At 39.6% G+C, this 13327-nt stretch overlaps 1 protein-coding gene across 1 annotated transcript; it reads left to right on the plus strand.

Annotated features, from left to right (window-relative positions):
* The first annotated feature begins 1022 nt into the window (after nucleotides 1-1022).
* nlrp12l (NLR family pyrin domain containing 12-like) lies at nucleotides 1023-13038 on the plus strand. Its single transcript, XM_027025830.2, has 14 exons — nucleotides 1023-1135; nucleotides 2512-2584; nucleotides 3532-3633; nucleotides 4571-4687; nucleotides 6066-7862; nucleotides 9005-9172; nucleotides 9586-9759; nucleotides 10345-10518; nucleotides 10751-10924; nucleotides 11171-11344; nucleotides 11432-11605; nucleotides 11696-11869; nucleotides 11957-12130; nucleotides 12293-13038. The coding sequence occupies exons 2-14, from the start codon at nucleotides 2541-2543 to the stop codon at nucleotides 12300-12302; spliced, it is 3456 nt and encodes a 1151-aa protein (XP_026881631.2). The 5' UTR covers nucleotides 1023-1135; nucleotides 2512-2540; the 3' UTR covers nucleotides 12303-13038.
* The last annotated feature ends 289 nt before the right edge of the window (nucleotides 13039-13327 follow it).

Consider the following 13327-nt stretch of genomic DNA (forward strand, 5'->3'; position numbering starts at 1 on the left):
ACCAGAACTTATGTGGGATCTGCGCCAGGTCTGGGCTAGATAATTTTTGCTATCTGGGTACTATCACCATAGTTACAAGTTTCCATTTAAATGTAGAAAGATAGCTGTTAATACATTATCTTATTTTACAGAGGTGAGGTCCTCTTTGAAGTAGCCTATTTACATGTTTAAATTGGTATAATACTTAAGTCAAGGGTATTTGCAATCACCCCTTGAGTTTTGTTGTGCATAAAGGCTGACATGGTATATTCAGAGTGTCACACACAATTATTTCTTTTAACCTACTTCAGGATTATAATGCACTTCTGTATTGTGTCACAACCTTTTTGTGACATTTACCAGACCATTTAATAATCTGTAATTGAGCCTACATCAGATAAGCAAAAAGAACAATCTCTCTGCCAGTAGTTTCATATGCCATATTCAGAAAATCAGAATGATGAAATTCTATAGTCTCAATTCTTATACATTAGCGTTTTTATGCTCTCACACATCTCTTCAAAAACTGGTGTCAGATTAAATAGGCTATTTATCAATGTTGTTCCACTGCATTGTGCTTGCGTACAAAGGCGCAGACTTGCATGTACTAATCAGTCAATATTGCCCTCAACCGGTGACTCATTGTTTGTGCTCAGTGTGTTTAGGATCGACCAAAAATGTAGAATTTCGAGTCAATCTCTGGGGACACACTTTTAACATGAAAGCGAGTAGGCTGGCCATATTCTGTGGCCTGACTGAAAAACTTCTGCTAATCAGGTGTGAATGGGATAACTGGCTCGCTTCCTGAAATCGATGTTTGCATGTTTGAACAGTAATTTACCTTTTTATATAGAGCTAATTGTTGCAGGGATATTTGAGACAGCACGTACAAGCCTGCAAGTAACATTGTTTAGACTGGTTTGATTTCTTCAAAAATATTTAACGTATGAAATTTGACGTGACGTTATGTTACGTAAATTCATTCCAAACTTCCGTGTGTGGCGGGGATATTTGGCAAGCGTCACACCCTAATTAGACTTGAACACAAGGCGGCTTTTCCAGGTCAGCCCGAGCTGGAATGGTGACATCTAATTAAAAAGTGGCACCTTACACTTTAACGCATCAACACTGGTCTGCATCTATCTCGTTTCCATCTGTGAGTATGTATTCATTTGGTCAAGAGATTGTACTTTCATATAAAAATTCCACATTTTTTAGCCATTAAAACTGCCGGATGTGACTGAACGTACACTCATTCACATACGCAGATTTATTTAATTTTTTGTTCAAATGATCTTGGATTTTGGAGGCTACTTCTCGTGGGTCAGTGTAAAACACTGTTCGGACGGGATTAATTTTACATGGGGTCGTTGGATAAATTATTTTTCAGTGATCATGTGTAATTGTATTTCCCTCCTCCCTGCTATGTTTCTCCTAACTCTGCACTCGGCTGATAATTTTAGTCCTACAAATCTCCATGATTTTCCAAGCAGGTGTCGCCTCGCGTTGGAAAGAATGTTTTTGGCCGCTGTGTGAGATTAGATAACCCAGAGCCTATTGGGATAAAAAGGACATGGGCTGCTTTTGAAACGTTTCACTAGAACTGATTTTCCTGTTGTTGTAGTTGGTAATGCTGCAACGAGTCTTGTCACGCTCCCGGACTCACCCAGTAATGAAAGATTAATGATCTTTAGATTGCAGTAAAGCCTTTTTCTGAATTGGCATTTGATTTTGAAATAATAATAAAAAAAAAACCAAAACAACAACAATGAAGTGTGACACTAAAACATGGATCACATCAGTGCAGCATATAAACATCATAAATCCCATTTGAAAAAACAAAGTAAAACATTTGGGGCACATCCCTAAGCACAAGAAGCTACATGGCACATTTTTAAGTAACCTAACCACACTGGCAAAAACACGTTTGGTTGCAAGTGATCTAATTTGGGGACCTTTACTTACATAGTTTCTAACACATTTGCTATGCCATGTCTACCTTTAGCCAATGGACCCCCTGACACACAGCATGGCCAAGGTGTTAGAATCTTAATATTTTTTCACCACAAAAAAGGACAGTTTTCTCTCATACCAGCCTGTCCTCCATGACTTTAACACTTCTTACTTTCAGTTGCAACATACACTTGCACATGACCACCTAATAATAACTGGGGAAATGACTTTCACATTCATGGCATTCAGCTGATGCTTTTATCCAAAGCGACTTACAGTTATGACTGAGTACAACTTGAGTAATTGAGGGTTAAGGGTCTTGCTCAGGGGCCCAACAGTGGCAACTTGTCAGTGGTGGGGCTTGAACCAGCAACCTTCCGATTACAAGTCAAGTACCTTAACCTCTGCCTTTTGAACCACTTTTCTCTGATTTATGCACTACTCTTGAACTACAAGCATTTGTAATCACGCGCTACTCTTGGCCTTCACTCTAAGATTGTGACTGATGCTGAGAAATATTTATTTGCCAGGATTCCATGGACTAATTTGCTGAACTTATACTTTATTTGTGTATACCAGGTACAAATAATTGCAGCACACAATCTGCAATGACGCACCATGGAGAATGTGCTCCGTTGTCTAAAGTGCCAAGGTGAGAACTGCGTATGTGAACCTTTTTAAATGTTTTTTCCTGTTGCTTTTATATTTATATATATATATATATATATACACACACACACACACACACACACACACAGAGAGGCAGTCAGAAAGAATTGCTCAGATGCACATATGCCATGCACGGATGTTTAACAAGTGTCGATGTTTTTAATAGATCTGACCATTTCCTTTTATTTATTTGGTGTTTGTGATTTGTCACCGCTAGAGACGTTGTATCTGTCACATAGGAACAATGTAAGCTGCACTCAGTAACAGTCGCATAGGAACAATGTAAGCTGCACTCAGTAACAGTCGCATAGGAACAATGTAAGCTGCACTCAGTAACAGTCGCATAGGAACAATGTAAGCTGCACTCAGTAACAGTCGCATAGGAACAATGTAAGCTGCACTCAGTAACAGTCGCATAGGAACAATGTAAGCTGCACTCAGTAACAGTCGCATAGGAACAATGTAAGCTGCACTCAGTAACAGTCGCATAGGAACAATGTAAGCTGCACTCAGTAACAGTCGCATAGGAACAATGTAAGCTGCACTCAGTAACAGTCGCATAGGAACAATGTAAGCTGCACTCAGTAACAGTCGCATAGGAACAATGTAAGCTGCACTCAGTAACAGTCGCATAGGAACAATGTAAGCTGCACTCAGTAACAGTGTCCTCTGCGAAAAAGCTACTCTAGCAGGGTTTTATTTCAGCCAAGTTGGATATTGCAGTGTGAATGGAGGAGAAAGAGAAAGCTTGTGAAAGTATGTCCAAGCAGTGTGAGGCAGACAAAACTAGAGTAGCACCTACAAAACACTGAAAACAGACCTGGCTATCCTATGTTTCATTAACTTTTTTGCTGTTTAACAGAGATCATACAGTTAATAACATGTTAGTCATTTGTTTTGACATCCTATATATATATTTTATCATTCAAGGTTGGCCAAGTTGGATGGACCAAGCTGTGTTTCAGTCAGAAGCTCCAACTCAATATTGGAGCCAATAGAATTTAAACAGGTATCCATTTCTCTTACACAAAGGTAAGTATTTCCAGTAAAGTCTTGGAGACATTTCTATGTAGAGGAATTTGGGCCAAATTGAATTGCAAACATGACTGTTGTGGTTTGTATGGAACCATATCATGGACCATGCCTCAAATTTGGCAGCAGGCTGCAAATGGACAGTGATTTACATTTCATTGTGGCATGAAAGTTGCTTTGTTCTTGACAGAAATGTAATGATGTGTACTGTGTTTTATGGCATGTTCACTAAACCACACAGTGGAATGTGGTATAGTGAGATGATGCTGATGGCATTTCAAGGTGGTTCACATCCAGTTCTGACACATGCAGCGTTTCATTCGTTAAATACAAATTCACACATATTGACTTTGTCTTGAGAGACAGGCTGGTGCATCAATTCAATGGTTCTTTTATGTTTCGCTTTTTGACTTTGTCCACATCACCATCGCTGTATTTGTATTTCACTGTGTTCACTGTAATCGATTTTCAGTGAGGACTGTCTGAAGTGGAAAGCAACATATGTCAAGATGTCTAGACATTTTAATTCAGCATTTCAGTTTTTAAATGCAAATGCCTGTGTGTTGTCTTCAGTAAAGAGATCAAATGACCTCAGATCAGTATAAAAAGGTTTTGCTTTTCATTCTGGCACCTGTTCCATGTGTTGCTGTTAAAGTGATGTCATGACATACATACATTTCTACTCCTAAAACTATTAGGAATAGCATACTGAAGTTTAAAAAAAACATTTTAATGTACTTAAGTTTGTATTTTTTAGCACTTGGTGAGAGTGAAGGCAACAAGTTAGTTCCACAATCTCTCATGTTAACTGAATTTGAGTTTAAAACCCTGTTGTTGCATGATGAATATATCTTTAAAAATGTTTGGTGATTGCTTGATGTAGTATATCCACAGGACCTTTAGAAGAACAGTAATTTGACATGTCTATGTTTTTAAGCTCATGTAAACAGCCAAGCCCGTTTTCTGGGGAACCTGTCTGTGATCCAAGTATGAGGGCATCATCAAAACCTGAATGTGCAACATCAATGACGAAGCACATTTCTACTGACTTATGGTAAATTACTAACAAAGTATTGTCTTATTACCCTCTCCCTTTTCACTGCACACTCAGTATTTAAGACACAAATATGTATAAATTACCATTTATGATATATCTATGTAACTAGTTTTCAATCTGGTTTTCGCACCCTGCACAGCATCGAGTCTGCCCTCGTAAACGTTGTCAACAATTTGTTGCTGTCAGCCGATGCTGTATTTCTCAACATCCTGGTTCTCTTGGATTTATCATCAGCTTTTGATACTGTTAATCATCTCCTCATTTCCAGACTGTCATCTGTCGGTATCTCTGGCCTAGTCCTTAACTGGTTACAGTCATGCCTTGCCAATAGACAATATATTGCAATGGATTCTCACAAGTCATGCATGGCCTCTGTTAATTGAGGTGTTCCCCAGGGAACTGCACTGCTCCTCTTCATCATATACATTTCCACACTTGGCAAGATTAACCACAATCATGGTCTTAGATTTCATTGCTATGCTGATGATATTCAGATCTCCATCAACACTGCTTGCCCCTCTGCTTCTGCCCAGGCTCTTAGATTTAAACTTGGGCTGCTTAATTACTACCTAAATTTCAATGCTGATAAAACAGAAGTCTTATTAGTTGAAGCTAAGTCACTACTTTCTCGTGTCTTGCATTTCTTTGTGGACACTGAAGGTGTTGCTATCCAGCCAATCCAAGTCATTAAAAACTTCAGTTCTATATTTTTCTCACCCTTGAATTCCTCAGTCGCATTAAGTTCATTATTGAAACTGTATTTTACCATCTGTGTAATATTGCATGCTTACGCTCAGTGATGGTGACTATAAAATGTTGACTAATGCCTTCATTTGCTCCCGCACTGATCACTGCAATTCTCTTTTCTTTGACCTTCCTGTCAAACTGATTTAACCGTCTCCTGTACATCCAAAACTCAGCAGCTAGAGTCCTTACCTCTACCAACCGCACTGCCATATTACACCTGTTCTCCAACGATTGCACTGGCTACCTGTCATTTCGCGGACAAAGTACAGGGTTGTTCTTCTCTAACCTTCAAAGCTCTACATGGTCTGGCTCCTGGCTATCTTTCTGAACTTATTCTTTCATACCATCCCACTTGCACACTTAAATCTTCCAACACTGGACTTCTCACTGTCCCCCAAACTAGACATTCAACCATGGGTGGGAGATCCTTCAGAATGCTCTACCTCAATCTCTCCATTCCTGCTCATTACTGCTTAAAACTTTCCTCTTCTCTTTACCCATCTTAACTTTTCTCCTGATTCCCTAAAAATGTTTATATTACTTACTGTAAAGCATGCTTGGGCACTATATAAATCAAACTTATTATTACTGTTAAAGGTTTTATACAATATACCTTGTTTTTGTCTAGGAAACGATCTGTTTGCATCCCTAGTTCAGTACCTTGTGGGGACTCAGAAGCAGTGCTGCAACATAAACGTAGGCTAAAAGCAAAGTTTCAGTTCATTTCCAATGATGTTTTGAGACAAGATCATGCAGCATCCCTGAACGATGTTTACACAGAGCTCTACATCATAGAGAGTGACCGCAGTAACGTTAACAATGAGCATGAAGTGAGACAGATTGAAATAATATCCAGAACACACACAGCTGTGGAAATTCCCATCAAATGCAATGATATCTTCAGTTCCTTAAATGCAAGCAGCAAAGCCATTCACAGTGTGATGACAAAAGGCATTGCTGGCATTGGAAAAACGGTGTCTGTACAGAAATTTGTCCTGGACTGGGCTGAAGCAAGAGCGAATCAGGACATGGAGTTCATTTACCCACTTGCATTCCGTGAGCTCAACTTAATGAAGGAGAAGCAGTTTAGCTTGGTGGAACTTCTTCAGTATTTTAGAATGGAGATTCCTCAAAGAGGAGATTTTCAGGACCACAAAGTTCTCTTTATCTTTGATGGGCTGGATGAAAGCCGCTTTGCTCTAGACTTTCAGAACAATGAGAGGGTGTGTGATGCAACAATGCGAGTCTCCCTAGATGTCCTAGTAACAAACCTCATTGGTGGGACGCTACTTCCCAGTGCTCTTCTCTGGATAACTTCCCGTCCAGCAGCGGCCAATCAGATCCCTCCTCAGTTTGTTGACCTTGTCACAGAGATACGAGGATTTAATGACCCCCAGAAAGAGGAGTATCTCAAGAAGAAAATCAATGACCAGAGTCTGGCTTGCAGGATCATCACACACATTAAGTCCTCAAGGAGCCTCTTCATCATGTGTCACATCCCTGTCTTCTGCTGGCTCACAGCAACTGTTCTGGAGACATTGTTGGGTTCCTCAGAGGCAGGAGAAATTCCCAAGACACTGACTCAAATGTACATACACTTTCTGCTAATTCAGACCAGAGCTAAACAAAGATACTTTGACAGACGTGAAGATGGTCTAGCAGACGAGGACATGATTGTGAAATTGGGGAAACTTGCTTTTGAGCAGTTGGAAAAGGGCAACATCATCTTCTATGAGGAAGATCTGCGAGCCTGTGGAATTGATTTCAAGGAGGCAGTGATCTACTCAGGAGTGTGCTCGCAGATCTTTAAAGAAGAGCATGCTATGACTCAGAGCAAGGTCTACTGCTTTTTGCACCTGAGCATCCAGGAGTTTCTTGCTGCTGTGTATGTGTTTGTCATGTGTAATGTCAACAATTGGAATGTTCTTGATGAAAAGAGCTGCATTATGGTAGATCTTAGTAGGCCGGCACTGTGTGAGCTGCACAGGAGTGCAGTAGATAGAGCATTAAAAAGTGAAAATGGAAACCTGGACCTTTTCCTTCGGTTCCTTTTGGGTCTCTCCCTGGACTCCAATCAGACCCTCCTGCAGGGTCTGTTGACAAAGGTTCAGTACAATTTTCAAAGCCTAGAAGCATCAGTTGATTACATCAAGAAAAAGATAGAGGAGAACTCCTCTACAGAGAAGTCCATCAATCTATTCCACTGTCTGAATGAACTCAACGAGCTCTCTTTGGTAAAAGATATCCAACACTACCTGAGCTCAGAGTGGTTCTCCAAATTCTCCCTCACGCAGTGGTCAGCTCTAGTGTTTGTGTTACTGACATCAGCAGATAGGCTTAATATATTTGACCTCAAGAAATACAGCAAATCGGATGAAGGTCTCCTGAGACTGCTGTTAGTGGTGAAAGCTTCAGAAATCGCTTTGTAAGTAGGCTATGTCCTGTATATATGAAAATATGGTGGCATGGCTGAGTCAGCAGGGCAGAGTCACAGCTGCGGTGAATCATTGGGCAATTAACGATTGAGACTGTTGAAAAGTGATAACTTTTGAATTATTTATTTTCTTGTTCCAGTTTCTCCCCTTTAGCAGTGTGTTTCCTATGGCCACAACACTAAGTGGTTCTGTTTTTAGCTTTTTCACATCTCCACCGGTTTTATCTGCCTCTTACTGCCTTCACCTGTGTCTCACATCAAGTCAAATTTATTTACATAGTGCTTTTCAACACAACAACTTTACAAATGCATGAGTCCAGGTCCCTAATGAGCAAACCAGAGGCCACAGTGGCAAGGGAAAACTTGGCCAGAGTACATGCATTATGACATTCTGTTTAGTCTAAGTAGCCACTTGAGTGTAGATGTGGGCATCTCAGCTGTTCCACTGGGTCTAGGGTGGGCGAACTGGTTCTGCATCTATCGGAGTAGATATGCCGGCAGGATGGATATAGCAGCATCAATTCATCTTGTTTCTCTCTTGCTGGTCTGTGTATTTATATCTGTGCTTCCCTGTCTTTGCTGTTGAGTGTTTTTGTTTATATGTTCTCTTCATGGTTGGTCAGTTCAAGAAGGTTCTTGGTTCTAATGCTAGTGTTCTCTGAGTTTTTGTTTGTAGTTTTGTTTTCCAAGATCACCTTTTCAGTCTCTGCCTACTGGGATTATGGACCTTTACCCAATTTTGGGTAAAGTTCCCAATAAAACACTCATGTATGCACTTGACAAAAACAACAAAAATGAATCAATCAAAAATATAAACAAAACAATAAATATGTAGGCTTCCATAAATCTCACCAATTTTAATTACCAATTGATTCACCTGTGATGTCTCTCTGCAGATGCCACACCCCTGCTTTCACAAAGTTAAAAAAAAAAAAAAAAAAAAAAAAAAGTAATGAAATTTAATGTATTCTCAGGTAAATTAAGTGATTTATCTCAAATTTTAGCAAAGTATGTTTAAGATGATTTAAGACGCTCCGAAGGTTGATGTATAATCCCTTATATCCATTCTTATATTTGAATTGGCTTTATATCTGGCCAAATGAACCTCCAGATGGACTTCTACCTTTTTTCAGACTCAGTAACTGTGGGCTCTCAGAGAGGTGCTGTAAAGCTCTGGGCACTGCACTTGAGTCCTCAAACCTGCGAGAGCTGGACTTGAGTGGTAACTCGATAGGAGACACAGGACTGAGGCGTCTTGCAGAGGGGCTGGGAAATGCAGAAAGCAAACTGGAGAGAGTCAGGTAAAGCTTTGTGCCTTTAATGTTTTGCCTTAGCTGGGCCTTTTTACAGAGCCTGCTTCTCCTAAAGGGTGAAACTAAAAATGATTTTAAGGTGAAGTGAGTATAACTTTATATATTGCTTCCAAATGAGAACTAAAGAGTGTTATTCTGTACAGGCCATAGTGACCTTTGTGTTAATGTCAAAACTGGCTTATTTTTGCTGCTCATTTTAAAGATGGATTTCATACATTTATTGAAATCCTATGCATCTGCTCATTAACACACACCTACTTCTGTTATAAGGTGTATAGTCAACCTTGTATTCATTTACTGGATAACACAAAGAAAAGAAAGCCACACCCACAAGCTTTGTTTGGTGTATAGGTGTAAATCCAGGAGAGATGGTCAAAGCTAAGGCTTTCTTGTCTCTGCAGGCTCTCATACTGTAGAATTACACCACAGGGCTGTGCCATTCTGGCAACACGGCTCATTCCAAAACTGTTACTGCTAAAAGAATTAGACCTCAGTGACAACAGCCTGAGAGAAGCAGGGATTCGGATACTAGCTACTCAACTGAGGAATCCACACTGCAAAATAGAAATACTCAGGTCAGTGTATCTAGTCATATAGATGACATGTATATGATGCTAAACCGAAAAGCCATTTTGGTCTGTCTGTTGGATAAATGTAAAATTAAGTTACAGGACAGCTTTGTGGCACACTTCATTAAATGAAAGACATGGCAACAGACAGGGAGTCTCTCCACATGTTTTGGCTTGAGTCTTCATCAAGCAGAGTCGCATATTTAAAAAAAAAAAAAAGCCTTTATTTAGACATGTGACTGACAACGCGTCACACGTTGACTTTCCTTGATGAAACCTCATACTGAAACAGTTGAGAGATTTTGTCCGTAGTCATGTCTAAATAAATGCTTTTTAATTTAATGAAGAGTGCCATGGAGAATTTGTTTTACAGTTTTTGATTCCCAGTCCTTAGAGCACCTAGAAGGGAAACCTATTTCCCTTCTAGTAGTACTCTGGTTTTTGTAAAATTAAGTGAATCTGGTCTTTATGGCAAAACAAAAATCTCATGAATATTTGAGCTGCTTGCTAGTTAATTATGATGCATTGTTCTTCAGTAGAAGGAACCTTGTATTAATATGTAATATGAATGACTTCTCCCCCTACTGGTAGACTGAAGGACTGCAGAGTGACCCCTAATGGAAGCACTGCACTAGCCTCAGCTCTCAAGTCTAACCCCTCACACCTGAAAGAACTGGACCTGCACTGGAATAACCCAGGAGACAGTGGAGTGGAGCAGCTTGCAGCTGTTGTGAAGGATCCACTCTCTAAATTGGAAGTGCTTTGGTGAGAATATTATGTCACATCCTAAAGACCAGAGTTTCTCAACCCAGTCCTTGGGACCTACCAGATGGTTGCACATTTTTGTTTTAACCTACTGTGTTGGGAACTATGGTAGAGCAAAACTGTGAAACAGGGAGAAGGATCCTGAGAACTGGGTTGAGAAACACTGCTATAGACCAAAGTGGCATCACTTATTTTATTTTTTTAAATGACTTGTTTGTCCGTACACCTCTAGGCTAAGTTATGGTTTGCTCACGGAGAAGTGCTGCGAGGCACTTGCTACAGCATTCAGAAGTTACTCTTCTGTTTTAAAAGCAGTGGACCTGAGCGGTAACTTAATAGAAGACACAGGAGTGGAATGGCTCTCCAGTGGGCTGCAAAGTCCTCAGTGTAGACTGGAGATACTGAGGTCAGAGCCCCTACAAACCTTTGTCATGCCTGAAACACCTTTTCAGACTGTAGTGCCAATTGTTTTTGTCTGACTAAAATCAGATTTTAATACTCAGAACTATGTTTTAGTTGTCATAAAAAGATGCAATGGGGATGCAGAACTGACAAATCATATTCCATGTTTTATCCACTTAGAAAGAATTGTAGATGCAAATGTAAGATTGTGTGGTAATGTAGACAACCAGAGAAAAACCTGTTTCCACAGGTTGGCATTTTGTGGAATGACAGAGAAGGGGGCTTCTGTTTTGGCCTCTGCATTTGCGGCAAATCCTGCAGCCATCAGAGAGCTGGACCTGAGTGAGAATCCCATTGGAGATTCTGGACTAAAAGCACTCTCTCAGGTGCTGGAAAATGTCAAGTGCAGACTACAGACACTAAGGTAAAGTTTTAGAAGCATTTATTATTATCAAAGCTTTTGTACTGTAGTGTGAATGGGAAGTATGCAAAATGGTGAATTTCTCTATAGGTTAAGAGAGACAGGCGTCACAGGAGAAGGCTGTGTTGCTCTTGCTTCAGCTCTTGCTTCAAACCCCATCCACCTGAGAGAACTGAATCTGGGTAACAATGACCTAAGGGGCACAGGAATAAAGTTCCTTTTTGCTGCCCTGGAGGATCACAGTAGTGCAATTTTAAAACTAGAGTGAGTGCTTTTGAAAAGTGAAGCAAAAACATTTACATCATACTACATGACAGCCAGTATTAGATTTCTAAAATTGTTTCTTTCCACCAGGCTGAACCAGTGTAGCTTAACCACAGGATGTTGTGACTCACTGGCTTCTGCTCTGGGGAAAAAGTTTTCATGTCTGAGGGAGTTGAACCTGGGATGCAATAACCTGCAAGACTCTGGTGTGAAGAGTCTGTGTGCTGGACTCGAGAGTCCACATTGTAAACTGAAGACTTTGAGGTGATATGTTTTAAGGAAACTTGCCAATCATAGTTGCGTTTTGGCCTGTGCTTATAATGTATTCTTCTGATGCAAATTTATTTGTAGTTTATCTAACTGTGGAGTCACTGAGGAAAGCTGCACAATTTTAGCATCTGTTCTAAGTGGAAAACATGCAATTCTGAAAGAACTGGACCTGAGTGAAAATGACCTCAAAGACACCAACATACGTCAGCTCTCAGCCTTAATGGAAAATCCAGACCACAAACTGGAGAAAATTAAGTAAGTTAACCCAGTGGCAGTTGCAAAGTTTTCAATTGAGACCACTTAAGTCAACAATTTACAACTAATATAAAAGTACAAGTAATATGCTGCTGCTTTTTAATCTGTTAAATTGTCTTGTAATGAAATATTGCTCACAAACATACCATGTTGTTTTCCTAGCTTGTACTGAATGACCATACTACATGCAGGGGCTCCCAGGGAACAGTCTTACTCCAATGGAAAGGAATTGCTTTAGTAGTCTATAAATGGCATTAATATTCTCTCGTATTGAATGTTACTGCTTCACCTTCATGTTTATGGTCGTTGACATCCAAATTTAAAAATTTCCTGGTATTTGTACATTAACAATGATTTTTTTTTTTTTTTTGAGGCAGTGTTGACTTTACATAATTACTGTAAATGAAGTTGTTTGGGCAACAAATGTAGATGTAACCTGATTGGTTAAGGTCAGTTATTTAGTACTTCACATTGAACTGTATTTATATAAACTTTGTTAAACTTAAACTATGACCTATTTAAACTATTTAATATTACCTTGCATATAAAATATTCTGCCCTTAACAGTTGACCTATTTAAACTCTCTACTATTATCTTGCATATAAATTATTCTGCTCTTAACAGTCCTGATGATTGAAGGATTAAAAATTTCACTTAACATGGTGGAACTGTCATTTGAAAAGGCATTTTATGTACTTGGACAATCCACACCATTCTTGTCGGGTCGCTCCCTACTACTACAGTCAGGATCTGCCCACTGAGTTACAGAACAGCTAACAGCACAGCAACAAGTCCACTACAGTCTCTAACCATGCATTCATAACTTCTAAAAGATGTTTAAATGTTTCATAAAGAGGGTAGAAAGTGCTGCCTATTTTAACTCATCGATAATTATAGGCAGCGTTCTGCTCACCATTATCAGTGGTTTCCCCCCCCCCCCCAAATACACAGGTACATGTCTTTTTTTTCCTTTGTCTTGCTTTGCCTCCCCTTTGCGAATATCTGCTCTATATTATGATTAAATTGCAGGCCAGGAACATTGCAATATTTTTCATATCATAACCCTTTCCATTCCAAACCCTACATTTCAATTAAATATGAACAAGGAAGATTAGAGGGTGTAGAGTCCTTTTGAGGTTACAGAGGGCTAGAGTTGACAAACTCCGTTTCAGGTAAATTAATATATTTTACATGAA

This window comes from Electrophorus electricus, chromosome 24 (assembly GCF_013358815.1).
Source record: "Electrophorus electricus isolate fEleEle1 chromosome 24, fEleEle1.pri, whole genome shotgun sequence".
Lineage (NCBI taxonomy): Eukaryota > Metazoa > Chordata > Actinopteri > Gymnotiformes > Gymnotidae > Electrophorus > Electrophorus electricus.